The 27,739-nt window shown below is 40.9% G+C and overlaps 1 protein-coding gene across 11 annotated transcripts in view; it reads left to right on the top strand.

Annotated features, from left to right (window-relative positions):
- Positions 1–18,272, top strand: part of PDE7B (phosphodiesterase 7B) — a 243,017-nt gene extending 224,745 nt beyond the window's left edge. For all 11 annotated transcript variants that reach the window (XM_058171300.1, XM_058171260.1, XM_058171253.1 and 8 more), the window contains 3 exons: positions 8,872–8,968; positions 10,613–10,693; positions 13,510–18,272. In XM_058171300.1, the coding sequence (XP_058027283.1) occupies positions 8,872–8,968; positions 10,613–10,693; positions 13,510–13,721 (390 nt within the window). In that variant the 3' untranslated portion in view covers positions 13,722–18,272. The remainder of the gene's footprint in view (positions 1–8,871; positions 8,969–10,612; positions 10,694–13,509) is intronic.
- Positions 18,273–27,739: the final 9,467 nt, after the last annotated feature.

Here is a 27,739-nt window from a genome sequence, read left to right as displayed (position 1 = left end):
AGATTGTAACTTCTCAAAAATCTGTTGTGATAAAAGTTGCAACTTGGTTACTTCCAGTGGGGAAGCATCTTATTTATAAAATTTTTGCTCAGCATCTCCAACAATAGGCAGAATCCTCTCAGATGGCTATTTCGGGATGTTACGAAAAGATCAGGTATCATTAATGTTTGATTTATTTTTGTTGTGCCTTTATTTCAGGAAGAGAAATGCAGTATTTTTCCCCTCGCATTCCATCATACTTTGGTTGATCTTAAGCACCAGGCAACAGACCTATGGGCAAGGATTTGATGTTTGCCTCAAACAAAATGTTTTGGGCCAGCAATGTGGCTATTTTACTAAAGCTGGCAATCCTATCTATTTTTCCTCTAACTTGAACCATTTCCTCTCATTTTGGTAACAGTAGATGCCAACTCATCCCCAAATATTTTGAATCTGTTAATTCAATTAGGGCAGCGGCTGCATATGGCTTGGCTGACAGTGATACAGCCAAATCGGTTTGAATTTAGGATTATCCCCAGATTTCGTTTGTATAGAATGCTAAACCAGGGAAGCACATCTAGAAGATGTCTTCTGTTTCCAGATAGATGTAAACTTAAAAAACACACATTCATTTAATTATTCTTTCACACACAGAATCAATTTGTAGACATCTTCATAGATGAAGCCCACAATGTAGCTATCCTCTTGGTTTGGGGTATTTTTGGGGGGTGGGGAGAGTAGACCACTGTCCAATATTGCCTGTCATAATGTACCTTGATGAACGTATCTTTTCTTTTATGTACACTGAGAGCATATGCACCAAGACAAATTCCTTGTGTGTCCAATCACACTTGGCCAATAAAAAATTCTATTCTATTCTATTCTAACTGGGGCCTGTGAAGGTTTTATGCAGCCTTGGAGCAATCTAACTAAGTTCCTGTTGAGTTTTCCATCCTATGCCTATCATTTGGTCAAGACGGTGTTAGGTTTGGGCAATGAAGAGGCAGGAGACGATGCAAGTGACAACAGCTCTTTAGTTTATTGTGAATCCCAGCAAAGACCAACAGGCAAAACCCTCTCTTTATATAGTATTTTGGTTGAGGCATCAACCAATCAGCAACGTGCATTTTCCCGCCCAATTTTCCCTCCTAAAATTCAAAATACATTACACTCCTCCCCTCCCAGAACACATTTAGCCATATTTACATAAAATTTGCATGTTATTTTTCCACGTAGTCACGCAGATAGACAGGGCATCTCCTAACTCTTTCTGACCTGCGCAAATCATTCCCTGGGAGTGAGTCGAGCTGGTCGGAGGGACTTTGTTCCTCCCAGCTCCTCCTCTGGGCCCTCCGGCCCTGGATTATTGGCAGAGTCATCCCTGCTGTCCTCTGGAGGAGCCAGTTGGCGTCGCTGGACTTCCTCTGAATCAGCTAAGTCCTCCGATCACCTCGGGATTGAGCTAGCTGTTGGTTCAAATATTTGGTAGTCAGGGTCTGGCTGTTTGGTTTCTGGATCGTTTTGCATTCTTTTTCGTAATTGATCTATGTGGCGTCTCCACACTCGGCCATCCCCCAGGTCCACTAAGTATGACTTTGGGCCCGTCACTCCTACAATTGTTCCCCTTAGCCACGCTGGGCCCTCACTATAGTTATGTGCCCATACCGGGTCACCTGTTGTCATTGTTCTGGTTTTTCCTTTCGTGCTCTGGTACTCATCAGGGGAGTATGTTGGGTTTAACCAATCTAGGGGGCATCGGAGTCTTCTACCCATTAATAACTCCGATGGGCTGCGGCCGGTGGTCACACAGGAGTTCTGTGTTGGACTGCCAGGAAGGTGTCAATTTTGGATTGCCAATCTCCTGGGCTAATTCTAGATAGCGCTTCCTTGGCACTGCGTACAAAACGTTCTGCAAGTCCGTTCGTCGCCGGGTGGAAATGTGCCGTGAGGACGTGCCGTATGCCCTCTCCGGCCAAGTACCCCTCAAACTGGGTGGCCGTGAATTGTGGGCCGTTATCAGACACTATGGTATCGGGCAACCCGTGTGTCACAAATAAACGCCTCAAAACTGTGATTACAGCTTCAGCTGTTGTGGTTTTCATGAGTATAATTTCTAACCACTTCGAGTAGGCATCTACCACAATTAAGAAGGTCTGCCCATGGAACGGCCCGGCAAAATCTATGTGGATCCTGGACCAAAGACCCTGGGGTTTTTCCCAATCCCTTATGGGGGCTGTTGGGGGTAGTGGCCTTGATTCCTGGCAAGCTTGGCATTTCCCTACCCGGTCGCTAATGTCTTTATCCATTTGTGGCCACCACACATAACTTCTCGCTAGGCTTTTCATCCTCACGATCCCTGGGTGGCCCACATGCAATAGTTCCAAAACATGCCCTCGTAATTTCTCCGGAATAACCACTCTATCCCCCCATAACAGACAACCCCCTTGTACCGACAGTTCCAAACGCTTCTTTGTAAACTCTTTAAAACGATCCCCCGGTGCAGTGGGCCATCCCCTCTGCACCCAACCAATCACTGTCCTTACAATAATATCTTTGTAGGATGCCCTAGTCACTTCCATGGATGTGACCGGGCCAGAGTCCAAAGAGACAATTAACAAGACAGGTGTCCCTGGGGTCGGGTCTTCAATAGTCTCTGGCAATGGGCATCTACTTAAAGCGTCCGCATGTCCCAAGTCCTTGCCCGGTCGGTGAGACAGTTGGTACAAATATGCTGCCAGGAAAATAGTCCAACGAGTCAGCCTGGGTGATAATGCAACCGGTGTTGGATGGTACCCCGCCAAGAGTCCCAATAAAGGTCTTTGGTCTGTGACTATTTCAAATCGCCGCCCAAACAGATACTCGTGGAATTTTTTAACCCCAGAGACTATAGCAAGCGCTTCCTGGTCTAGTTGGCTATAGTTCCTTTCTGTTGTGGACATCGTGCGGGGAAAATATGCGATAGGGGCTTCCGAACCGTTCGGTAACTTGTGGCTGAGGATAGCCCCTACCCCGTAGGGTGATGCATCCCAAACTAGTACTAATGGCAACGTCCCATTATACTGAATTAAAAGGCTATCGCTGGACAAAAGTTTTTTAACGCCTTCAAAGGCCTTAGCCTCAACCCTGCCCCAAGTCCATACAGATTTTTTCGCTAGCAGTTTATGTAGTGGTTCGGCTACCGTTGCCTTATTTTTTAAAAATACCGCATAGAAGTTTACAAGCCCCAAAAATGCTTGTAATTCTGCTTTGTTTTTTGGGGGTGGAGCCTTTCTAATGGCACGCACTTTGCTCTCAGTTGGGTGGATGCCTTCTTTATCTATCTGGTAACCCAAGAATTCTACAGATTCAGCTCCTATATGGCATTTGTTGAGTTTAACCTTAAGCCCCGCAGACCTGAAAATGCCCAAAACCTTCCGCAATTTGACCCCGAATTCTTCCAAGTTTTCTGCTGATATCAGTACATCGTCAAAATATGGGACTACTCCCGGTAGACCCTGTAGGAGCCGTTCCATGAGGTTTTGGAATAACCCAGGGGCTACACTAACTCCGAACTGAAGTCGAGTGCATTTAAAAGCGCCCCGGTGTGTGACAATCGTCTGTGCTTTGGCTGTTTCGTTGTCAACTGGTAATTGTTGGTAGGCTTGAGCCAGGTTGAGTTTGGCAAAGACCTGTCCCTGCCCTAACGAGTGCAACAAATGTTGCACTATGGGGACGGGGTAAGCACTCTTTTGCAATGCTTTGTTAAACGTTGCCTTATAGTCAGCACAAATACGGGCTGATCTGTCCGGTTTGATTGGGGTCACTATTGGTGTCTCCCATTTTGCATGGTCAACGGGGACTAATATTCCCTGGTTTACTAATTTATCTAGTTCCCTGTCAATCTTGGGTTTGAGGGCGAACGGAACCCTCCTAGCTTTTAATCTAAGGGAAGTACCTGGGGGTCTAAATTGAATGAAATGGGGGTCCCCACGTACTTGCCCAGGCTGTCTTGAAAAACGTCCTCGAATTCCCTCAGCAATTCGTCCTTCAGGTTGACGCCACTTCTGTGAACTCCGGTTATGCCCATTCCCAAGGCTCGGAACCAGTCCAGACCTAGTAAGCTGGACAGGTTTCCGTCTACGATGGTGATCGGCAGGGTTTTCTTGAAATGTCCATATCTCACTCTGACCGACGTGACTCCTCGAACAGGGATTCGGTTTCCCTTGTAGTCTTGCACTCTCAGCTTCTGGGGTTGCAGCTGGCGTTTCGCGACTTCTGGCAGGTCCCTCGCGATTGTGTCCCAAGACATAATCGTGATTGATGAGCCGGTATCCACCTCCATTTTACACTGCACTCCTTCGATGTAGGTCTTAGTGAATATTTTCTTTTCTAGCCGTGTCGATGCGTGGCCCACTCGCACAGTGGTGTGATTCGACTTCACGCCTTTTTTGAACTGGCCAATCCCTGGCCGCTTCGCGGAACCAGCGCCCTGTTGATTGGCCAGTTTGAATTTTTGGCGGGAAGGTTGGGAGGCTCGGCAGGCCTGAGCTATATGTCCTTTCTTTTCACACCGCCGATAAATTGCGTCCTTGAACCTGCAATTCTGTCGTTGGTGTTGGCCTCCGCAACTCACGCACTCATCACAGTCACCTCTTTCCAGCCTCCTGGTGTGGAAACCTCTTCCTCTTCTTCCTCTTCCCATTCTGCCTGGATCTCTTCGCTGTGGACCGGCGTTGCTTTCGCTGAGGAATTTGGTGCGTTCGGCTTCTGTAAGGTTTCCGCCGCTTTGGTGGACATCTCGTGCGCCCTGGCCTCATCCAGGGCTATCGCTAGGGTTAGGTTGCTTTTCGACAGCAGCCGCCTCTGTAGTCGGATGTCCCTGACCCCACAAATGAGTTGTTCTAATAAAGTGTCCTCCAAGTCCCTATACTCACAGTGGGTTGCGGCTTTCCTTAATGCAGCCATGTACACGCTTATCGATTCGCCCTCTCGCTGAACTCTTTGCCTTAGCTCGAAACGTTGTACGAACTTCGATGGCACCAGCGCGTAGTGTGCTCATAGCGTTGTCTGTAGCACTGGTCATGGCACCAACTGGACAGGCGTTGGTTCCGACAGCGATTCGGCGGTATCGAAGACTTCTGGCCCACAGTGGCTCAGGAAGTAAGCACGCTTCCGATTATTCGATACTCCTTGCAGTTCGTTGGCTTCGAGGAAACACTCGAAACGAGCCATGTACGACCCCCATTTCTCCTTGGCTGGGTCGAATGGCGCTGGTGGCGTATAGCTAGACATCGCTATGTATCCGCTCTGGATGACTGGCTGGGTTTGAAACTAAGTTGCTCCTTCAGCTCTTTTCCTAGTCTCACTGCCTTCAATATCCCATTCTCGTCGCCAATATTAGGTTTGGGCAATGAAGAGGCAGGAGACGATGCAAGTGACAACAGCTCTTTAGTTTATTGTGAATTCCAGCAAAGACCAACAGGCAAAACCCTCTCTTTATATAGTATTTTGGCTGAGGCATCAACCAATCAGCAACGTGCATTTTCCGGCCCAATTTTCCCTCCTAAAATTCAAAATACATTACAGACAGCATAATTTAATCACGTTTTCATGGGAGTTTCTAGAAAAGAACAACTTGAGTTTCTCTTTTTTTAGGAGTTACAGGCAATAATATAAAGGGGAGTTGTAGACAATCATAAGTGTAATAATATTTATTATAATATAAGAACATAATTTTTAAAAATAGGAAAAGGAACAGTGCTGGTACAATGCTAATTTGTACAAATATAGAAAATATAATAAAGGGAGTTGTGAACCAAGTAGATACCTGGCAATTCTGCAATAACCAGCAAATCTACAATATCATACAGCTAATAAAAGCTAAGACACAATTAACAACTTAAAGTACTATAAAACATTTCATACCCATTCTGGTCAAGACATGTCTTTATTAAGCCATAAAAATATTTAATGAGCAAAATTGAAATTAGAGGAAAAAGAAAAGCTATAAATAAAGAGCAATGATAGCGGTATTCTAATATCTCAGAGGTTGCCACAAAGAAGAGTCAAACTATTCTCCAAAGTAGAACAAGAAGCAATGGGTGGAAACTAATCAAGGAAAGAAGCAACTTAGAACTAAGGAAGAAATTTCTCCTTAGGAAATTTCCTGACAGTTAGATTAATAAGTGGAACGACTTGCCTGCAGAAGTTGTGAATGCTCCAACACTGGAAATTTTTAAGAAAATGTTGGATAACCATCTGTCTGAGATGGTGTAAGGTTTCCTGCCTGGGCAGGGGGTTGGACTAGAAGACCTCCAAGGTCCCTTCCAACTCTGTTATTATGATTATGATTATAAATTGAAATTAGAGGAAAAAGAAAAGCTATAAATAAAGAGTATATTGAAAAAATACTGTAAATAATGTGTAGATAATATATCTGATAAAAATACAAACTTGTAGGCTCCAAATTTGGGATGTGTCATGATTCCATTAATAGAATTTTAGTCCAGAAATGGTTTCCAAACAAGTGTCAACTTGCAAAAGCTGTCGGAACCTTCACAATAGGATTAAATTGTACATCAGATTCAGTTTTTAGATGTGCAGTTATTCTAGACATTAAAGCATACACCCACACTTTAATTAATTATTCTTCCATAGAAAAGTTCATCAGATATCTTTTGCCATAAAAAGCATATAAAATATTTGCAGTTGTCATCATATATAATGCCAGTTCAAGGTTTTTGAAGAAAAATGTGGTTTAGTGAAGTTTAATAAAAATATCTCTGGCTCAAAGAGGATTATGACAAAATGAATTTAACTTTCTACTAGCATAGAAATACAATATATATATAAAGTTAAGTATTTTTATTGACAGGAGCATGGGGGTAAGGGTAATTGCGGCCTAGTAACTACCAACAAATATAGTACTTTGAAAATTAATCCTGATTTCTATTGCAATCAAAAATTATTTGCTGGGAACAATAAAATGATGTCCGAGTATTCTTGGCTTTTCTTACTTATTCTTCAGTTGCTGGCTGTAAAACCTTTCCATTTATTTATTTATTGGATTTATGAACTACTTTTATACTCTGGCAAGTATCCAAAGTAGTTAACAAAAAAAGAAAGAAAGAAAGAAAGAAATCACACGAACGAATATTAAAACATAAATTAAAATCCAAATGTACCTTTTCAGCTCAGAGCTGAAGAAGCTTCTTGGATGAGAAGCGAAACATCTTCAAAGAAAAATCAGAAAGTCCAGTTGCCTCTTGAAAAAGCACCTTTGGGACAACCATGATCTGGATGACTGAGAATCTCCATAGACATAAATTAAGATCAATATGTTAATCCATACATAAATAATTATTAAAACTCTTGTTTACTGCAAGCTTCCTAAATGCTGACAGGGTAGATGTTACAGATCACTATTCGCCCCTCATTTGTTAAGGAACCCTGGTGGCACCGCAATGGTTAGAATGCAGTATTGCAGGCTAACTCTGCTCACAGTCTGGCATTCAACCCTGACAGGCTCAAGGTTAATCCAGACTTCCATCCTTCTGAGGATAGTAAATTGAGAACCCTGATTGTTGGGGGCAATATGGTGGCATTTCTAGTCACAAATAAAGCACTGTGGAGTGGTAAATAAGTCTTAAGTGCTATTGCTTTTGCTATCTCTCTTGCAAGGAACCATGGTTCCCTCTCCCCATCTCCTGTCAACCGCTTGGCCAGAGCCGTTCACAGGATGTCTTCAGCCACTCTCTCTCTCAACTGAGCCTCTTTCACAAACTTTGCTGTTGAGGGAATTACTAGCAAATTAAACGAAACCACAGTTCAGTGAAATAAGCACGATTAGCTGATTTGATTTTCTTCTTAACTTCGTCTTTTACCTCCCTCTGGTGTCAAAGGAGATACAGAGTTCTGATTCTTGCTCTTCTGGCAGCCTCAACCATTGTTAATTGATGTTAACTGATTTGATATTAGTTGCATATAACAAAATAAAACATTCAAAAATGATTTATATTAGTGCCAAGGTATCTCTGCAGCAAAAATACGGCATTCCAGAAAATTAGCTATACCTTGTTCCAGGATTCGTTCCATTTCCTCCCCTCACAACTATTAATTGGAATTGTGCTCCTAAAGCATATTTAAACCTGATTAAACCTGATTTTTTAAATCCCTTCTTCTACCTGATCATATTTCTTAATAATAGACAGAACGTGGGGTTTCTTCAAATTATGCTTTAAAAAATTAATTTGCTATTAGTATATAGAATGTTGTTAGGAGTGCGGTGGTTGCTAAGACGCTGAGCTTGTCGATCAAAAGGTTGGCAGTTCAGCGGTTTGAATCCCGAGTGCCGCATGACGGTGTGAGCTCTCGTTACTTGTCCCAGCTTCTGCCAACCAGTTCGAAAGCACGTAAAAAAAATGGAAGTAGAAAAATAGGGACCACCTTTGGTGGGAAGGTAACAGTGTTCTGTGTGCCTTTGGCGTTTAGTCATGTCAGCCACATGACCTTGGAGATGTCTTCCGACAATGCTGGCTCTTCGGCTTTGAAACAGAGATGAGCACTGCCCCCTAGAGTTGGGAATGACTAGTACATATGTGCAAGGGGAATTTTTACCTTTACCTTTTATATAGAATGTTATCCAACATCAGGTATATTTGTATTTATAAAGTGTACAGGTATACAGTGTTGTAGCTATAACTGTAAGTAGTTTTGCAGTATATATTGAATGTATTGCTTTTCTGTAATTTTAATTGTTATTTGTCATTTTCATTTTGATTGTTTGTTTGGTATTATGGAATAATTCCCCTTCTGAGTGTCTTTTGTAGTACAACATAAAACTTTCAACGCCCAATAAATTTTGAAGACCTTCAAGTATTATATGTTTTACTGCATAATGTCTTTTATTTTCAGATTGCACTTAAGTGCGCAGACATTTGCAATCCTTGCCGGCTCTGGGAGTTGAGCAAACAGTGGAGTGAGCGAGTTTGTGAGGAATTCTACAGGCAAGGTCAGCAATCTGATGTATTTTCACCTTGGCTCTGTGTTTCTGAACCATAATTTTAACATGAAGTGGCAGTGACTAGTCATCTTATTTGAAGTTGCTAAAAAAAAATCTGGAAAAAATGCAACTTTCTTAAATTAATGCCTTCTTTAAAAAAAAGTGATTAATACAACCATAGCCATTTAATTGCCTTGATTAACCTTGAACAGTAGTGTTCACTAGTCTTTTTAATAATACAATAGATGATGAATTAGGGCCAGAGTTCTCCAAACTTGGCAACTTTAAGATTGTGGACTTCAAAACCCAGATTCCCCAGAATGGATTAAAGGTCTGACTTGGCCTACATGTAGAACTCTCAACATTTTGATTTCCCCTCACTATTCCATGCCAAAGGAAAATTCATTTGCAGCAGGGGTGAAATGCTACTGGTCGGACCGGTTCGGCTGAACCAGTAGTGATGGCGGTGGGTGGTTCGGAGAACTGGTAGCGACAGCAGCACGATGCTCCGCCCACCCACCTAGTCGCCGCTACTTCCTGGTTTTAACCAGGAAGTAACTTGTTTTTTACGCATGCACAGAGGGTTTGTGCATGTGCAGAGGGTCCAGCGCGGCACATGCACTTCCAAACCGGTACGGAAGGTAAGTAGATTTCACCCCTGATTTGTAGGTATTTGGAAGAGCCTTCAAACCAAAGCATTGTGTATTGATATAACTGTTCTCACTTTATATAGTATGACTAAACCAAAGAACCTAACTGGCTAGTGACTTGTGAAGTAGTTTCCACCTGAAAGGAGGCATCTTGTCCAGATTATCCCAAACAAATACCCTTCAGCTGTATTAGAATCACAATTTATGAAACATCTAGCCCAAATGTGACCCCACCCCCACCCCCGGCTGGGAATCTTGTAAATGTGGGGAGCATAAAGTAAGGGAAGATTTACATTACAAGTTATGCTTCTGACCATCCAAATTTGGCTACTGATAACTGCAATGCATATAAAAGATGTATGAAAGGAATGATAGCAAGTAACACATCGTGGTACAGATCTTAGATTAAATAGACACTTTCTTCAAGAAATAATACAAAATTTGCAGTTTAAGAAGATAAAATGACTTACAAATGTCTACCAATAAAGTAATGAAATATTAATACAACTACTGTACCCCACCTATACAAATGTAGAGGTTTCCAGCACATCACTTAAGTACTACTACAAATGACCATAAAATAATTTGTGCAAGAAAGCCTTGCATGATTTGGTAATGTAGAAAGCAGTGTATGAATATCAGGTGGATACCATTATTTTCCTCTTAGGATTTGCAGCATTCAGACATATTAGCATATAAGTTATTAAATTTTATTTCTTTTATTTGTTTGTATTCTGTCTTTCTTTATTTTTACAAATAATTCAAGGTGGTGAAGATATCTAACATATCTTCCTTCTCCTATTTCCCCCGCAAGCTCCTGGGGTTTCTGTGAAGGTGAAAGTGATTGGCCCAAGGACATCCAGCTGGCTTTCATATTTAAGGCAGGACTAGAACTCGTGATATCCCACTTAGTAGCCTAGTGCCTTACCCAGTAGACCGAATTATTAGAGCTCTGCACACAAAAACATTTATGGTGTCAAAATTTAATTATCCTTTCTGATAGGTGATCTGGAGCAGAAATTTGACTTGGAAATAAGTCCTCTTTGTAATCAGAAGAAAGACACAATACCTAGTATACAAATTGGTGAGTATGCCATGTATCATTAGCCTGACCTCCTAATAGGTTCCGTAATTTTTCTATTCCATGAAAAACTACTTGGCAGTCAGATAAAATAAGTTTTGGGATCCTTTGGGATACAAAGCTAAACTGCTTGTGAGTTTTGCTCCGTTTTACAACCTTTCTGGCCACGGTTGCTAAAACTGGGTATGTCCAGTTTGATGAAAAGTAGGACCAGGGGTGACATGGTAGCAGTGTTCCAATATCTCAGGGGCTGCCACAAAGAAGAGGGAGTAAAGCTATTCTCCAAAGCACCTGAAGGCAGGACAAGAAGCAATGGGTGGAAACTAATCAAGAAGAGAAGCAACCTAGAACTAAGGAGACATTTCCTGACAGAACAATTAATCAGTGGAACAACTTGCCTCCAGAAGTTGTAAATACTCCAACACTGAAAGTTTTTAAGAAGAGATTGGATAACTATTTGTATGAAATCATATAGGGTTTCCTCCGTAAGCAGGAGGTTAGACTAGAAGACCTCCAAGGTCCCTTCCAACTATTCTATTCTATTCTATTCTATTCTATTCTATTCTACTCTATTCTACTCTATTCGAGTTATAATGTGAATCACTGCAGCTTTAAGTTAGTAACACAATTGCTAAGTGAATCTGGCTTCTCCATTGACTTTACTTGTCACAAAAAGTGATCATATGACGCCACAAAAAGTGATCACATGACACTGGGACACTGCAATTGTCATAAATATGAGTCAATTGCCAGGGCAGCTGAATTTTGATCATGTGACTGTGGAGATGCTGCAACCATCATGTCACTTATGATGGTCATAAGTCACTTATGTCAGTGTCGTTGTAACTTTGAACAGCCACTAAATGAATAGTTGTAATTCAAGGACTAGGTGTATTTAAGTTGAATGCTTAAGATCAAAGTCAAAGGCCAAACATTTCCTAATCTATCAATGCTAATAATACTAAATCAAATTAAATCTTAATTTAATTTGGGTCAATAATTATGGGTACTTTGGATGCCAAGATGAATTGACTGCTGTGCTGGGTCATTTGTGACAATCACTGTATTATACAGGAAAGAAAAGTTTAACAAAAGGAGCTAAATGCCCACAGGAATTATGGCCAGTGGCAAATTAAGAACCAGCAATGATTTTGTAGACAAAAGATTCCCTGACTCTTTTACCTCTCTTTTTATCCATGTGGACCTTTTTCAGCCCAGCTATGGAAATGTGTGCCATGGTCTAGTCAAACTTGTGGCATCACATTGCCATCACATGACGTATCACAATGTTTTTCCCCTTCGCGGAGCTAGGGTGGGCGTGGCCTGCACATGATTCATCCAGCCCACAGGCCACCAGTTTGACACCCCTGCTCTAATCTTAGGTACATCTTATTACACATAGTAGTAGTCATGCCTAAAATGCAATTAGAGTTTTTTTAATATAACTTGTATTAACAGAAGATTTTACATAAGATTTAAAAAACTCAGGAACATAAAAAGAAAAGAAGAACAGGGAGTTCTGAAAACATAAAAGAAAAAGTGAGACATAGCAAAAGAGAAAGATATGTAAAATAAACAACTTCCAATCTTCTTTGTAGCAGTTCTGCAGTAATTACCATCTCTATCCTCCCAAATGACATATTGTGGTTCTTTTCTTCCCATAAACAAGCCTTTTAATAAATCACCAAATTTTCAAATTTATTTTTGTCCATTTTCATAAAAAGCCTATAAAGGGTTTCCAGTCTTTTATAAAAGTAATTATTGTTCCCTCCTTTATCAGACAGGTCATTTTAGTAATTTCTTCTCATTTTGCCATCTTCACAATCCATTTCTCCATAATGGGTATTTCTGTAGTCTTCCGTCTTTATATTTAGTATTATTTTAATTAGGTGTAAAGCAGCCATAAGACTTCCTGAATTAGTAAATAAGTTCTTATGACAACGTTGATAGTGAATAATAATAATAATAAAATGTCATTTTCAGTCTAAACATCTGGCTGACTGTACATCAAATTATAATAATAATGTCTCTCAATGGCTCTGGGTAGCTTACAATAATCAAATTACAATGAAATAAAAAAATAAAGAATAGCAAGCACAAGGAAGCAGGCAGTCCTACTCTCCCTCCCTTACTGAAGGCCTAGGTAAAGAGCCAGACCTTTATGACTCTAAACAATAGCAGAGTGGGGGCCATCTAGATCTTGGGAGAAATTTATTTCAGAGGGTAGGCACTGCTAAAAAGGAGCATTTTTGAGATCCTGAGAGATGACATTGTTTAACCAAAGGAATTCAGAATGCACCAACCCTGCAGGATCAAATTGGCCAGGCAGATGTTTAATCAGAATAGAGCTGGAAGGGACTTGGAGGTCTTCTAATCCAACTCCCTGCTCAAGCAGGGGACCATTTCAGAGAAGTGGCTGTCCAGTCTCTTCTTAAAAACTCCAGTGATGAAGCCCCCACAGCTTCTGGGCTGTTCCACTGATTAATGGTTAATGTTCCACTGGTTATGGGAGATGGTCGGTCCCTCAAATAACCAAGCGCCATACCATCAGAATCAGTTCAAGTAGCATTATATTCTAGCAGGCATAGAGCAGTGCGAGGGCAAAAATTTGTTATTTGTAAAAGAAAAGCAAAATAATTTTGTAGTAATTTAAATAAAATTAACATTAATTTTATATTAATTAATTATACCCAAATGATGCAATCTTGAAGCTATGCTAGACTAGACCCCTTTTTCAAAGTAGAATGTTAGCTTATCAGAAAAGGGCATTTAGTGATCAGCTAAACTGCTGATGTAACTTGCCTTATGTTTTTCTCCAGGCTTCATGACCTATATTGTGGAGCCACTCTTTGAAGAATGGGCCAACTTTACTGGGAACACTCATTTATCTGAAAACATGCTGAACCATCTGAGAAGAAACAAAACCAAGTGGAAGAGATTGCTTCCTAAGCAACATGGCATCACCATTGACCACTCACTTCAAATTTCTGAAAATGAAGAACAGACTTTTAATGAAGGAGAAACCCCGTAGAGGTAGTACAGCAACAAAATCCTACAGGTCTATAGGCCCATCATCAAGACAGAAAATCAAGAAAGCAGGAGGAAAACTGAACAAGAAGTAACCTCCTATTGGAAAACCTACATTACTTGTAGGTTTGATTCTGAAGTGCCACCAAATCTTCCTTCTCCATCTTAATATCTGAAGTCATTCGTCACCTCTGATCTCAAGCTTGAGTAAGATAATGAAGCTGGACTGATAAGCAGGAACCAACTAATAGGAGTAGTGGAGGACACAAAGAAAGACCAGTGCATTTTGGGTTATCAAGTTGCATTAACTTTGTGTGATATTGAGACAGGTGTTGAACAAAGACTTGGAGTAATGTACAGTCAATTGGCAGCTGGGCTGCACATTAAAACTCACCACCAGCATCATCAGAACTCAGAAGAGATTTGGCCACACAGAGAGAAGTTTTAACTGACTAATGTCTTTTATAATTTTTGTATTTGATGCACTGGAAAAGGCATTTAAAGAACCTTGAAGTAAGGTTATTCTGTGTACACAATGATTTTTTTCATGGTGGTACTCATTGATCATTTTAAGCCACTTTAGATAAAAAGACTGACATTCTTACCGCAAGAACGATGTTTCCTCTCGAATCAAAAGGGAAGAGCTGTACAGTTTAAATGTTCCCAGATGTCTCTTTTGATGGCTGTAACTGTGGCCTGTTTATATTCGCACTTGTATGTTTTTCATTATATATTATACATATATAATGAAATATATATATATTCTCATGCCAGAATACAAGTATCATGGGAAAGCTACCTGTATAAGCGATGGCACTGTGAACAAAATACTGTTAGTTTTAGTATTTGTAAATACTATATATATACTTTCGTTTGTTTGCAGATAAAGGCCTTCAAGTTCCAGCATACAGTACTTTAACTTTGATGGCTACTGAAAGTCTTATAATTTAAATGTGGCCTGTTTTCATTTGCCCAGCCAAGGATTACATGGTCAATATCTGCTGGAGGTTTTTGTTGGTTGGTTGATTTTTGTTTGTTTGCAGGTTTGATTTGCGTTCATTTGTGGGCATGAGTTCTAGTAATTAATGAAGATGCAATTCAGCACAATTTTTGTCATTTTTTTAAAAAAACTTCAATGGATAAATCTATGAACTTTGTTTTATGTAAAAATGCTAATGCCAAACTGACCAAATGAAATTGGACCTTGAAGTTGCCAAGGATTGCATCATATCAAGGAGTTTCGTTAAAACTCTCCAAGATTATTATATATGTTGAAAGATATCCCACAGGCATTTCTACTAAAAATGTAAAAATAATGGCAGAGCCATAATCCTACATAGATTTTACTTAGAATTATATAGTTTTACTTAGAATTATATTTGCCCCCAAAGGGTGGCCAGTTCTTTCTGTCATAAACTGAAGTACACTACTCCATCCATTAAGGGCAGAATAGGCAGCCTTAGACTCTGCAGTGATTTGAACGATACTTCTCACAATCTCTTGCCTACACCTAGTTGTGTTATTGAAGCTCAAAGCATAATTCATCCCTGCATTAATGACTCACTTTGAGGTTCTGGATGTCTTTAAAAACCAAACAATGCTACCAATCAAAATTTGCAGAAACATGCTATTAATGCCTGTAAATCGTTAAAGAATTATCCAGTTTTTCAGGGATTTTTGACTTTGCTTGTTGATTAGGTTTATAGTCTGTCTTTCTATCAAAATGGTACACAAGGTAGCCCTCAATACATGGGAGACAGAATTTAAGCTGTAATGAAAAAATAAAGTCAGTTAAAACCCATTAAAGTTAAAGCCTATTTCCGCAACTTACAGTATTTTTAATAGATTGACAGGTCAACTTGAAGGCTAAATGACTGTTTTAGGAATACCTTTGTGTGCCTATAACAGAGGGGTGGGATTAAAGGTGGAGAAACATCAAAGATGGAGCTGACTTTATTCAATAGTACTGGATAGGTCAGTTCTCCTGCTAATTATCAGTTTACATTTTATTATATGCATATCCAACAAAATGCACGTGGACTACTTCTAAAAAAGCAAATGTATTCTCCAAATCAACATATGCAAAAAGTAGATGCATTGTTTAGTGGTATGGTATTTTTTCCCAACAAAATCTTGGTATTTTTGATTTGCTATATTTTACACATTATTTTTATGTTACTGCTAATTACAGGGATATCATTTTCAGCAAATACAGCAACACTACAAAGAAGGGAGACTGCTTGGTAAATGAACTTCAAACAGGAAAGCAACTGAGCCCAGCTTTCCTTATGTATCAAAGAGCAGAAGTGGCAGAACAATGGCAGATTTTAACTCTGTTTTGTATTGAAACCAATCGTGACAAAATATTATATATAGTTGGAATAGACTGCAAAAAAGGTAGTTGCATAGAAAGGCAAATACAAGTCTAAGTCCTATGTTTGCAAGTCAAATGAAGAACAACATTCCATTTGGATATTATACAGTAAGGCTATTGGTCCCTTTCTTCCTAGTACTAAACTCATTTCAGCAGTAACACAACATCAGGAAGTCATAGAAGAGCAATGTTCGAGTGTCATCTTTACTAAAAGATGGGGGTGGGTGGGGAATGTGATCCCCAGGAGTTGTTGAATTCTATTGTCTACCAGCCCCAGTCAGCATGAAAAATATCAAGGGACAACTAGACTGGCAGACCAACCAAACCTGACATATACTTGCCCAACAGAATCCTGATTGAGTCCTTGGTGTTCACTGAACTTGGTTGTTTTCATGCAGACATTTCATTACCCAAACTAAGAAAACAACCAAGCCCAGAGAGCACCAAGGACTCCTCATTTCATCCCTGAGCAACAAATATTCTCCTTTATTAGAATCCTGATTATTCTCAAAACGTTCTCTAAAACTTAAAACTTCTATCACGTTTATAGTTTTCAAGCAACCTCCTTAAGACTAATTCACAGGGCAAAGTGTGAAGATTGTCTGTTTTCATTCCTCAAGTTCCCAGCAGTAGATACAAGCGGTGCTCAATTAAAAGGTTAATTTACTCTATCATATGATTGAGAAATGTATGTGAATGCAGCCACCACCTAGAAGTGCTACCCTTGTATTTTTAAACGTAATGTAGAAAGAAATCGGTGATCAAATTAGAAGACGAGTCACAAAACGATGAAGCAAAAAGAATGTATCACTGAGTCTCGAGTTGAATTGAGAACTTAGGCTGAAAATTACTTCCAATTGGTGGAAGCATTGATCAAACAATTTAGGGGGCTTGTAGAAAGGAGCTTTATATAGGCAGGGACAGCAGGATTCAGCAGAGATATTTAGCATAATAGGGCAAAAATGAATTGATTGGATTTCAACAGTATTTTCATGCTTTTATTTATAATAGCATTCCTGTGTTGTTGTTTTTGAAGATTTAACAAAAAATTAAATACAAATTTGCCGAAGAAAAAAATTAGTTACCAAAGTTCTCGATATTTACTGTAACCATTTTCACATCATTCCATAATTGTAATTCAACAGACTTTTTATTTCAGGTGATGTGGGCCATTCCTTGCATTGTCACAACATGATTATGATTTTTCAAAGTTCTAGCCTTGATTTACTCGGCTAATACTTGCCATCCAAATGCAGATTCTTAACACCAATCCCTCGAAGCGCAAAATAGCTCCAGCGAGGTAACAGGTTATACACATACAAACATACATACATACATTTATTTCCCAGATTTTATTCTGTCCTTGCATTTTTTGTCTCAGGAGAATTATGACTTAAAAAACCTTCAGATTTTCGTAGAAGTCCACATGTTGGGTGGGTTTCTAATTCTAATGGAATCATTGTGAACAATTTTATCCTGTTATGTCGTGCCTGAAGTACTGTGAATTCCCTCTTCAATACAGATTTGAACAGAGTCCATGATTTAAAATTTTGTGATTACCACAAGCAGGGCTACATCAAGGGGAAAAAGTGGTAGGAGAACATTTTGTTTTTGTTCTACTATATCAGTAGCACAGTTCTTGTATTTTCTATTCACAAAAGTTTAATGAAAAGAAAATGTTTAAATTGGGTATTAAATATTTTCTGCCAGCATTTTTACCAAACAAAAAGATTTGATATGTAAAGTGCACTTCTGAGCAAACAAAAATCAATGACGATTGACGTCAGTGGGATCAAGATTCAGTTGCCATGAGTGTAAGTATTATCCATTAAGCTGAAAGAACCAGGATACACTTCGACCTAATGCTGAAATGTAAGTTTGTTTTTCTAATGTCTGTTGCCACATCCTAAACCAAGCATACAGATGAACCATGAAAGTATTTTTTTCCTTTTTGTCTAACAGTTGCTGTTCTCATAAACTTTGTGAATGATACTTTGCAAAATGCCTTTTCATCCTTTAAGAACTGGTACTTATGTATTATTTTATTGCCATAGGTTGACTCTAGAAATTAAGCAAGCAAGATGAATACTTTTCAGTAGAAAGATCTGTGGAATCAAAAAAGTAAGCTTGGTAGCGCTTTTTATGGCTAACAACAAATCTGTATTAAAATTTGCTACCAGATACCTCCTGATTTTTTTTCCCCAATATTCAGATACTTTCATCTATTCTGTGCACTTGTTGCTCTTGTGCTTGGTGCTAACTTTGTCATCTTTTGCTGTGAGTTCTGCTTGCTTCCTCATGGCTTTGCTATGAAACTTGTAAGCAAATCTGACAAAAAGTAAGATGCCTTTTTGAATGGGTTGAAGGAATGCATGACCGTTTTTCTACTGGAAAGTCCCAGCACTGACTTCAAGAACAGTCTTGCTCCTACTTCAGCCTTAACTACAGATAGTCCTCAACTTACAACTACAATTGAGTCAAAAATTTATGTTGCTAAGTAAGACATTTGTTAAATGAGTTTTGCCCTGTTTTGCAAGCTTTCTTGCCACAGCTGATAAGCGAATGACTGCACTTGTTAAATTAGTAATATTGTTGTTAAGTAAATCTGGCTTCTCCATTGACTTTGCTTGTCAGAAGGTCGCCAAAGATGATCACATGTCTCCCAGGACACTGCAACTGTCATATATATGAGTCAGTTGCCAAGCATCTGAATCCATTGGGATGCTGCAATAGTGGTAAGTGTGAAAAATGGTCATCAGACAGTTTTTTCAGTGCCGTTGTAACTTTGAACAGTCACTAAGTGAACTGTTGTAAGTCGAGGACTACCTGTAATGATTTGGCAATCTTAGTTTTGTCTGTATGCAGTAAATCACTGAGCCATACACAATACTCTCAGCTTTGTCTTTGCGTTCTGTTTTCGATATCACCAAAATTAAACCTACATTTCCTGGAGGTTTTCTGGATTGCTATCTCACTTTCCCACACCACCAGCATATACTCACACAGTTCACAGTGGAGTTTACATTTACTCAAAATCAGGACTACTAGCGACCGCAGATGATAATGTGTTAGGCTGTAGCAAAATACGGAAAGGAGATGCCACTAATAGAGTTGTGTGAGAAGTGAACAGATTTGTCTGAACAATTTACTTTGCTAACTCAGACTTGGTTTTTTTGTTACCAATTCTGGTGACTTTGTGTATTAATTAATGAGGCCTCTTGCTCTCCATTGAGGCTTATTTGCTATCTTGCTGTTAGCCTCCATTTGGACTTATTAAAAGATTCCCAGATTGGAATATTATGAGAAGCATTAAACTGCTGCTCTTCTGGCTCCTGAATAAGTTTCCTCCTAGAAGCCAAACTGAGTCCTTCAGTGAAGATCTTCCAGAAGTTAGTGAAGAATGAACTTTTTAAAAAAAAGTTACTTAAGTTTGCAAAAGCAAACTAAAAAAATACAAATACAAACTATTTATACTGTATAAATATAAAAAAGAAGAAAAGATCAATAATCAAATTACAAAAAAACATATCAATCAATTTGTCATATATTTGAATCTTAATCAAAAAATTCAATTTTATAATCCAAACTTGTCATTTTCTCAAAAAAATAAATAAATAATGCAAATGAAATCTCTTTCCATTTGCAAACAAGTCTTTAAAGCATTATCATACAATTCTGGTCAAAAAGGAATCCCCCTAATAGCTACCAGAAACTATTTTATACATACATACATACATATATATGTATGTTTCCTCAAAAACAAGACCCTGTCTTCTATTTTTTGAACCCTGATATATATAAGTCCTAACATCTTTTCCATATCATTTTTATAGTTCAATCATTTTTAAACTCCAAATCCATATTTAAAATCAGGATGTTTTATCCAATAGCTATTAGAATCTACTGTTCTTCTATTTTCTCTCTATAGTGCCACACAATCTTATAAGTACTTTCTGAGTAAATTGTTCCTGAACAGCCTTAATTTGTTCTACAGTCAAATAGTATTGTTCCGTTATTTTGAAGGGTCTGTTCTCCTCTAACAGTACAGTAATCCTTTGCAGTTCCTGGTTCCCTGTAGCCAGCCTTCATATCCCTTCTTATCATCTATTTATTTTCCAGTCAGCACAATTTTTCTCATGAGAGGATTTGTTACCATTAATTTCAAAAACTTCATATACTATTTTATAAATCTTAAATACCCCACCAGAAATATCCTTTCAAGTTCATTTAGCCCCTTGACTTTCCAAAATCAACATTCTAGTCCCACTTCTTCTATTTTCTAAAAATTAAAATCTCTCTTTTTAATCCTTAAATTTACTCAGAGCTTCTTTCATCCAGGATGGAAAGAAACTCTTTCAGTGTAATATAACTTGTTTTTCAAAACTTTAACTCCAAAGGAATCAGTAATAAGTAACTTTCAAAAGTAATTGAGAGAGGAAGTAAGCAAACATGAAGTCTCTTTAAAAAGCACCAAGGGTGGCTTAGACAAATATTTCACCAGACCTCTCAAACCCACTGGACATTAGCAATCTCTTCGGAGGGAGAATCTGTATAGAGCTAAAACATAGGTTTTCTTTTCTCCTTAGTCCAAGTTCCAAGGAGCCAATCCCTTCACCTGCTCCTATTTCAGCCATCTTCATTGGCTCCACAAAAAGCAATCTGTCTGCCATGCTGCCTCTAAAGTCCTAAGAGGTAACTTTTCTGAATGGCCTAGAGAATGATTGTATGCCATTGGCACGTTTATCTATTTATATCTATAGCAGAACATAATGAGTGTTTTGCTTATATATTACGTTATTATTTGGAATATGTTAATTTCTTACTCTTAATGCAATGTATTGTAAGCCACTGTAAATCCTGTTATTTGCAGCATACACATATTCCCATCATCAGGCAGCATCAATTATGAAGCTGTGCCAAAGGGCAAATTGGTTATAGAAAAGTAATGTTTAGCTTCAGTTCTTTTAATGCAGCCTTCTTTTAAACACTCTTTAAACCTCAGGGATTTTACATAAACATCTTCACACTCTTTATATTCGATGGACCAGCCAGTCAATTTGGTTAAGGTGCTGATCTAGAAACCAGGAGGCTGTGAGTTCTAGTCCTTCTTAGGCATGAAAGCCAGTTGGGTGACTTTGGGCCAATTACTTTTTTTTAAATCCAATCCACCTCACAGAAATTTTACTGTGGGGAAAATAGGAAGAAGGAATATCACGTATGTTCGCTGCTTTGAGTAAGTTATAAATTTTTAATAATTTTTGCAAATTTAGCTCAGTTTTTTTTACTTTATTTATTTTACTTATTACTTTATAAAGTAATAAAGATGGGATAAAAATCTTATAACTAAAATATATTATTAGAGATGTGAGGGATAAACAGGTTGGCTCAAATCGTAAATTGGCTCTTTTTCCTTTTTTTGGCCACCGCTATTGGTAAAACCTTATGTCCAAAACGATTTTGCTGACAGCAGATAAATCTATATAGGCAAGTAGAAAACATCCCAAAATAAGCAGCCCCAACACACTGGCGGACCAAAATGTAATAAGAACCCTTACCCTTTATTTGAAATTCCAAGCTTCCAAAGGTTTCTCTTTCAATATACCTGGAAAACAAAGAGAACACTTCTTCCTGTCACGCAATATTTTAAAATCATTTTTTAGCCTGCTTTCCATCAAATGCAATTTGAAACTGAGCTAAATTTGCAAAAATTATAGCTTTTTATGAGTGAGTCATACCAAAATAATAAAATGAGGCTTTTCTCCTTTAAAGGGAACAGCTAATATTGGTAGCTGTTATCCAGAACGAACATAATTATTAGGCATGGTTGCCTCTTAACAAGTGGTTGCCAAATTTCACATAATTGGATTTAATGATTTTGTTATTTGGCAACAAACCCAAAATGGGTGCTTTAGTTAATGCTGCCAGAGAAATAAAAGTTCTTTTTAAAAAACTATGGTTAATAACATCCCATGATACTCTTCATTTTTTACCCACTGGCGACTTTAATATTATCATCGTAGTCTTTGTTCTAATTAACTTGTCCTTAATGCTATGAGTTTTTGACATTTGATTTAAAGAAAGTATAATAAAATGAATAAGTGGGAACTATGGAATGCTTTTGTACACATATAGAAAAGTTGGTCAGTGAATGGAATAAAAGTGGTCAACGATGACCACGCATGAGAATAAATGCAATGCTTAGCAAACACTTCAAGACAGCAGAGCTGGATGGAGAAATTTTAAGTTAAGCAAATATTGATAGAAAGTTAGTGGCTGTGAGGTCAGTTATTACAATTCAATGTTTGTCAAAAAGAAAAAAGGATGACATTCTTAAGAGCCTGTTCCTGCCCAGTTTGTTATATGGAAGGGAGAGTGGGGTGTGTCAGGAGACAGATAAAGCTAAGCTTCATGTAATGGGCTTAAAAATACTGCATGTATCATAAAATCGCCAACTTTAGTTGGGAAATTTGGTGACCTGTTTGTACCCAGCTCGGGGTGGGTTGGGGCGGCGGGCGGCGGTGATTGTGATGGCCCGCTCCATCGGTGAGAGGGACGGAGTGAGGCGGTAGCGATGGCCGTCGTGCCCCCCCCTGGACTGGGCTGGACTAACGTCTCTGGTTACCCATTGTCGACTTGCTGGTTCCCTTTTTGTGGACTGTCTGGTGAAATTTCTATCTTCGACCCGGGACTGACGGCAAGAACATTTTGGACCGACGGGTGGATCCTCTTGTGCCTGGCTGATGGATATCTTTTTGGTCTTCGGTTTGGTTCCTTGATACATCCTTCCCTAGCTGGCAGAACATCCTCGGGGGTTTTCATCTTGATACCCGAACTGTAGAAACTACCTTGGACTGGCCGGGGCACGACTCCCCGATCCCTGACTGCTATTTGGTTTTATGATATATTCACCCGCACAACTCTTGGGTCTGCGAGATGCTCCTCTCTCATGGGCATGGCCCTCTATTTTATCAAGGGCCTACCTTAATGACGGGTTCTGGAACCCCGAGAGGTGGCATGCAGGAAAGAGGGGTTTGAGGAGTTTTTTAATTAAATTTTTTAAGGGGCTTTTAGGGGGAGGGAGGGCCTAGGTGGAGGGGAGGGTGGGTGGGTGTGGGAGGGGGCCAGACCTTGCTAGAGCTCGCATTAGGAAGATAGGTTAGGATAATTTAGGGGGGGTGACTGTAGCCCCTGGACAAGAGTATTATTCTATCGGTACGATTTATGGGAGGGGAAGATATGGCGGAAGGAGGGGACCATATCATGTTCAGGGAGTGCGCCCGCGCTGTTTACAAGCGATTGCGTGCTCCGGTCCTGCGCCCTTTTCCCATTCCCCGAGTGGTCAGATTCCTCAGGGCCGTGACCTTTGACTGATGTTATGCAACGCCAGGTCCGTTATTAATAAGGCCCCCCTCATTTCAGATCTGATACAGGAGGGTGGTGCGGACCTGATGGACGTTACTGAGACCTGGTTGGGCACAGAACAGGGTGTTCCCCTCGTCGAGATGTGCCCACCGGGCTTCCGCGCATTTCATCAGCCGAGGGTTCAAGGCAGGGGTGGGAGGGTTGCAGTTATTATAAATGAAAGTTTGGATCCGAGGGAGGTTTCTGTCCCGCAGACAGCTGGCTGTGAGTCTCTCTTTGTGCGGTGGGGCCATGGGGTACAGATGGGTTTACTGGTCACGTACCTGGCTCCCTGCCATGTGACAGCAGCCCTGCCCGAGCTGCTCGACGTGATAGCCGAGGCGGCAGTTGATACCCCCAGGCTTATGGTCATGGGGGATTTCAATCTGCCGTCAGTAGGTGAGTCATCGTCATCAGCTCGGGAGTTCATGGCCTCCATGGCAGCCTTGGACCTGACCCAGTTAGTGAATGGTCCCACACACACTGGGGGACACACGCTGGACTTGATTTTTGTCTCGGGACAGTGGCTGAATGATCTGGATGTGGGGGATTTAGTCATTACTCCCCTGCCGTGGACAGATCATTCTCTCCTTCGCCTGGACTTTCAGACCGCAGACCCTCACCGCAGGGAGATGGAGCCAGTTCACTGGTTCCGTCCCAGGTGCCTGATGGACCTGAATAGGTTCCTGATGGAGCTTGGGCCATTTCCTAAGGAGCTGGCCCACGGCTCGGCCAAGGAACTCGCCGCCACCTGGGAAAGGGCGTCGGCGGGGGCTTTGGATCGTGTCGTGCCGATGCGGCCTCTGACCCGGCACTGCTCTCGACCGGCTCCTTGGTTTACTGAGGAGCTGAGAGAGATGACGCGTCGGAGAAGACGCCTAGAGAGCGCCTGGAGGGCCAGCCGCTCCAAATCTGACCGAACACTAGTACGGTCACACATTCAGACCTATCTAGTGGCAATAAGGACGGCAAAGCAAGTATACTTGGCCGCCCTTATAGCATCGGCAGATAACTGCCCAGCCGCCTTGTTTAGAGCGACCCGCTCCCTTCTGTTTCAGGGGGCTCGGGAGGACCCCTTGCAAGGTCGGGCTGAGGAATTTGGAAGTTATCTGCACGATAAAATCGCTCAGATCCGGGATGGGTTGGACACGGATTGGGTAGATCCGGACGGGATGACGCGGGCACGTCTTGAGAACATTGTTTGGGCTGAGTTTGATCCTGTGATTCCCGATGACATGGACAGGATACTGGGGAGGTTGAATGCCACCACATGTTTATTAGACCCGTGTCCCTCCTGGTTAGTACTGGCTACCCAGGAGGTTACACGAGGCTGGCTCCAGGGAATTATCAGCACTTCTCTGAGGGAGGGAGTCTTCCCAGCCGCCTTGAAAGAGGCGGTGGTGAGGCCCCTCCTTAAGAAGCCTTCCCTGGACCCAGCTATTTTAGCTAATTATCATCCAGTCTCCAACCTTCGCTTTCTGGCGAAGGTTGTAGAGAGTGTGGTGGCTTGGCAACTCCCCCAGTACCTGGAGGAAACTTTTATCTAGACCCGTGCCAGTCCGGCTTCAGGCCTGGGTACAGCACAGAGACGGCTTTGGTCGCGTTGGTTGATGATCTCTGGAGGGCACAGGACAGAGGTTGTTCCTCTGTTCTTGTCCTGTTAGATCTATCAGCGGCATTCGATACCATCGACCATGGTATCCTGCTGCAGCGGTTGGAGGGCTTGGGGGTGGGAGGCACCGTTTTACGGTGGTTCTCCTCCTACCTCTCCGACCGCTCGCAGATGGTGTTGACAGGGGGGCAGAGATCGACCCCTAGGCAACTCACTTGTGGGGTGCCGCAGGGGTCGATTCTCTCACCCCTCTTGTTCAACATCTATATGAAGCCGCTGGGAGAGATCATCCGTGGTTTCGGGGTGAGCTGTCAGCTGTATGCTGACGACACTCAATTGTACATCTCCACCCCGAACCACCCCAACGAAGCCGTCGATGTGATGACTCAGTGTCTTGAGGCCGTTCGGGTCTGGATGGGGACGAACAGGCTCCGACTCAACCCATCCAAGACGGAGTGGCTGTGGATGCCGGCGTCCCGGCACAGTCAGCTTACTCCATCGCTGACTGTGGGGGGCGAATCGTTAGCCCCCAGGGAATCGGTGCGCAATTTAGGCATTCTCCTGGATGCACGGCTGTCTTTAGAAGACCATTTGACAGCCGTCGCCAGGGGAGCTTTTCATCAGGTTCGCCTGATTCGCCAATTGCGCCCTTTCCTGGACCGGGACGCGTTATGCACGGTCACTCATGCCCTCGTCACTTCCCGTCTGGATTACTGCAATGCTCTCTACATGGGGCTCCCCTTGAGGAGCACCCGGAGGCTCCAACTGGTGCAGAATGCGGCCGCGCGGGGGATTGAGGGAGCTCCTCGTAGCTCCCATGTAACACCTCTCCTGCGCAGGCTGCATTGGTTGCCGGTGGTCTTCCGGGTGCGCTTCAAGGTGTTGGTTATCACCTTTAAAGCGCTCCATGGCATTGGACCAGGATGTTTACGGGACTGCCTGCTGCCGACAGTTACCTCCCATTGTCCGATACGTCCAGTGCACCCCCACAGGGAGGGTCTTCTTAGGGTGCCGTCGGCTAGTCAATGTCGGCTGGCAGCCCCCAGGGGAAGGGCGTTCTCTGTGGGGGCCCCGGCTTTATGGAATGAGCTGCCGGTGGGACTCTGTCTCCTCCCTGATCTCCGGACGTTTAAGCGCAAGCTCAAGACTTTCTTTTTTCACCAAGCGGGGCTGGCCTGATTGATTTTAGTATGGGGATTTTAGTGGGTTTTTATAGGGTTTTACCTAGGTTTTAGTTTTGATAAATTTTAGCTAATATTTTAAGTTAGAGTGAACGAATCAGTTTTTTAAATTTGATAGTGTATTTTAAATTTTTGGGATTCTTGTCGTTTTTATTGGCTGTACACCACCCTGAGTCTTCGGAGAAGGGCGGTATAAAAATATGAATAAATAAATAAATAAAATAAATAAATAAGAATAGAGTTGAGAATTTGTAAGCAACGAATGAAGGTGGATGAATACAAATATGGGTGACTAATATATAACAAGTGCAAAATAAAGTACATTTAAAAAAACTTATGAAGTAAATGGCCTTTTAAGACTTTTCTCATTTTGCAATGCTGCTACAAAACTAGGCAAGCTGGCAGGCAAGGGAGGTTTTGTCAACAAGGAGATGAACAGGAAAAGGTAGGGTACCTAGGGGACTCTAGAGAAAAACCATATTAATCTATAAGCACGATTCTAGTTGCTTGGTTTGTTTTTGCTGTAGTCCTAAAAATGGCAGCAATAGAAACTGAAAACAAACTAGAAGTAAGTCAGGACAATAATAAAATATCATCACCCTGTGCGAATTTACCACTATCAGCGTATCACAATTTTAAGGACATGTTTTGTGGAACCTAATGTGATCAAATTAGTTGGCCAAGGTGGGTTCAGGTGTATTAAAGCAAATATGCACAAACACTGGAAAACCACCTTAAGGCTTAGTTTTATAGTCAAGTTCAGGCTTGTGTGAAATGCTATGGCTGCTTAGCAGCGATGCTAAGAACTAAAGGGATATTTGAGACTTTTTAAATATAGTACTACTTATGTCAAACCAAGTAATTTATTGTTCCATTTTATATAGCTGCCCATCTCAAATATGTGACTCTGGGCAGCTCACACCAATTAAAAAACTTTTATTAAACACTAAACAATACCTTCAAGAAATAACAATATAAAAAGCATATAAGAAAGTAATGTGGTGCATATGTACCTGCAGGTGATGTCTTACATTTAAAAAGACCCTTGCTTTCTGCTTTCCTAAACTTGGTATTTCAAGATATAGGAGAATTTTTATCCCTTCCAAATGCTGTTTGTGCGAAGTACAGCTTGCCTTCTACTAGAAGGCTGGACAAAGCAAATTGCCATGGGAACTCTTTCTCCATAATTGCGTTCCACCATGGTCCTATAGTGGTGAAGATCTTAAATTGAGTAAATTTCAAATTAGGTATCCAATTTTTCACTCTTTCCTATAACAGGTAGTCCTCAACTTACAACTGTCCGTTTAATGACCAAAGTTACAATGGCACTGAAAAAAGTGAGTTATGACCATTTTTCACACTTACGACCATTGCAACATCTCCATGGTCACATTATCAAAATTCACATGCTTGACAACTGGTATTTATGACAGTGGCAGTATTCTGAGGTCATG

This window comes from Ahaetulla prasina, chromosome 1, assembly GCF_028640845.1.
Source record: "Ahaetulla prasina isolate Xishuangbanna chromosome 1, ASM2864084v1, whole genome shotgun sequence".
Taxonomy (NCBI): domain Eukaryota; kingdom Metazoa; phylum Chordata; class Lepidosauria; order Squamata; family Colubridae; genus Ahaetulla; species Ahaetulla prasina.
Note: the sequence above shows the minus strand (reverse complement) of the source record. Positions and strands in the feature narration are given on the sequence as shown.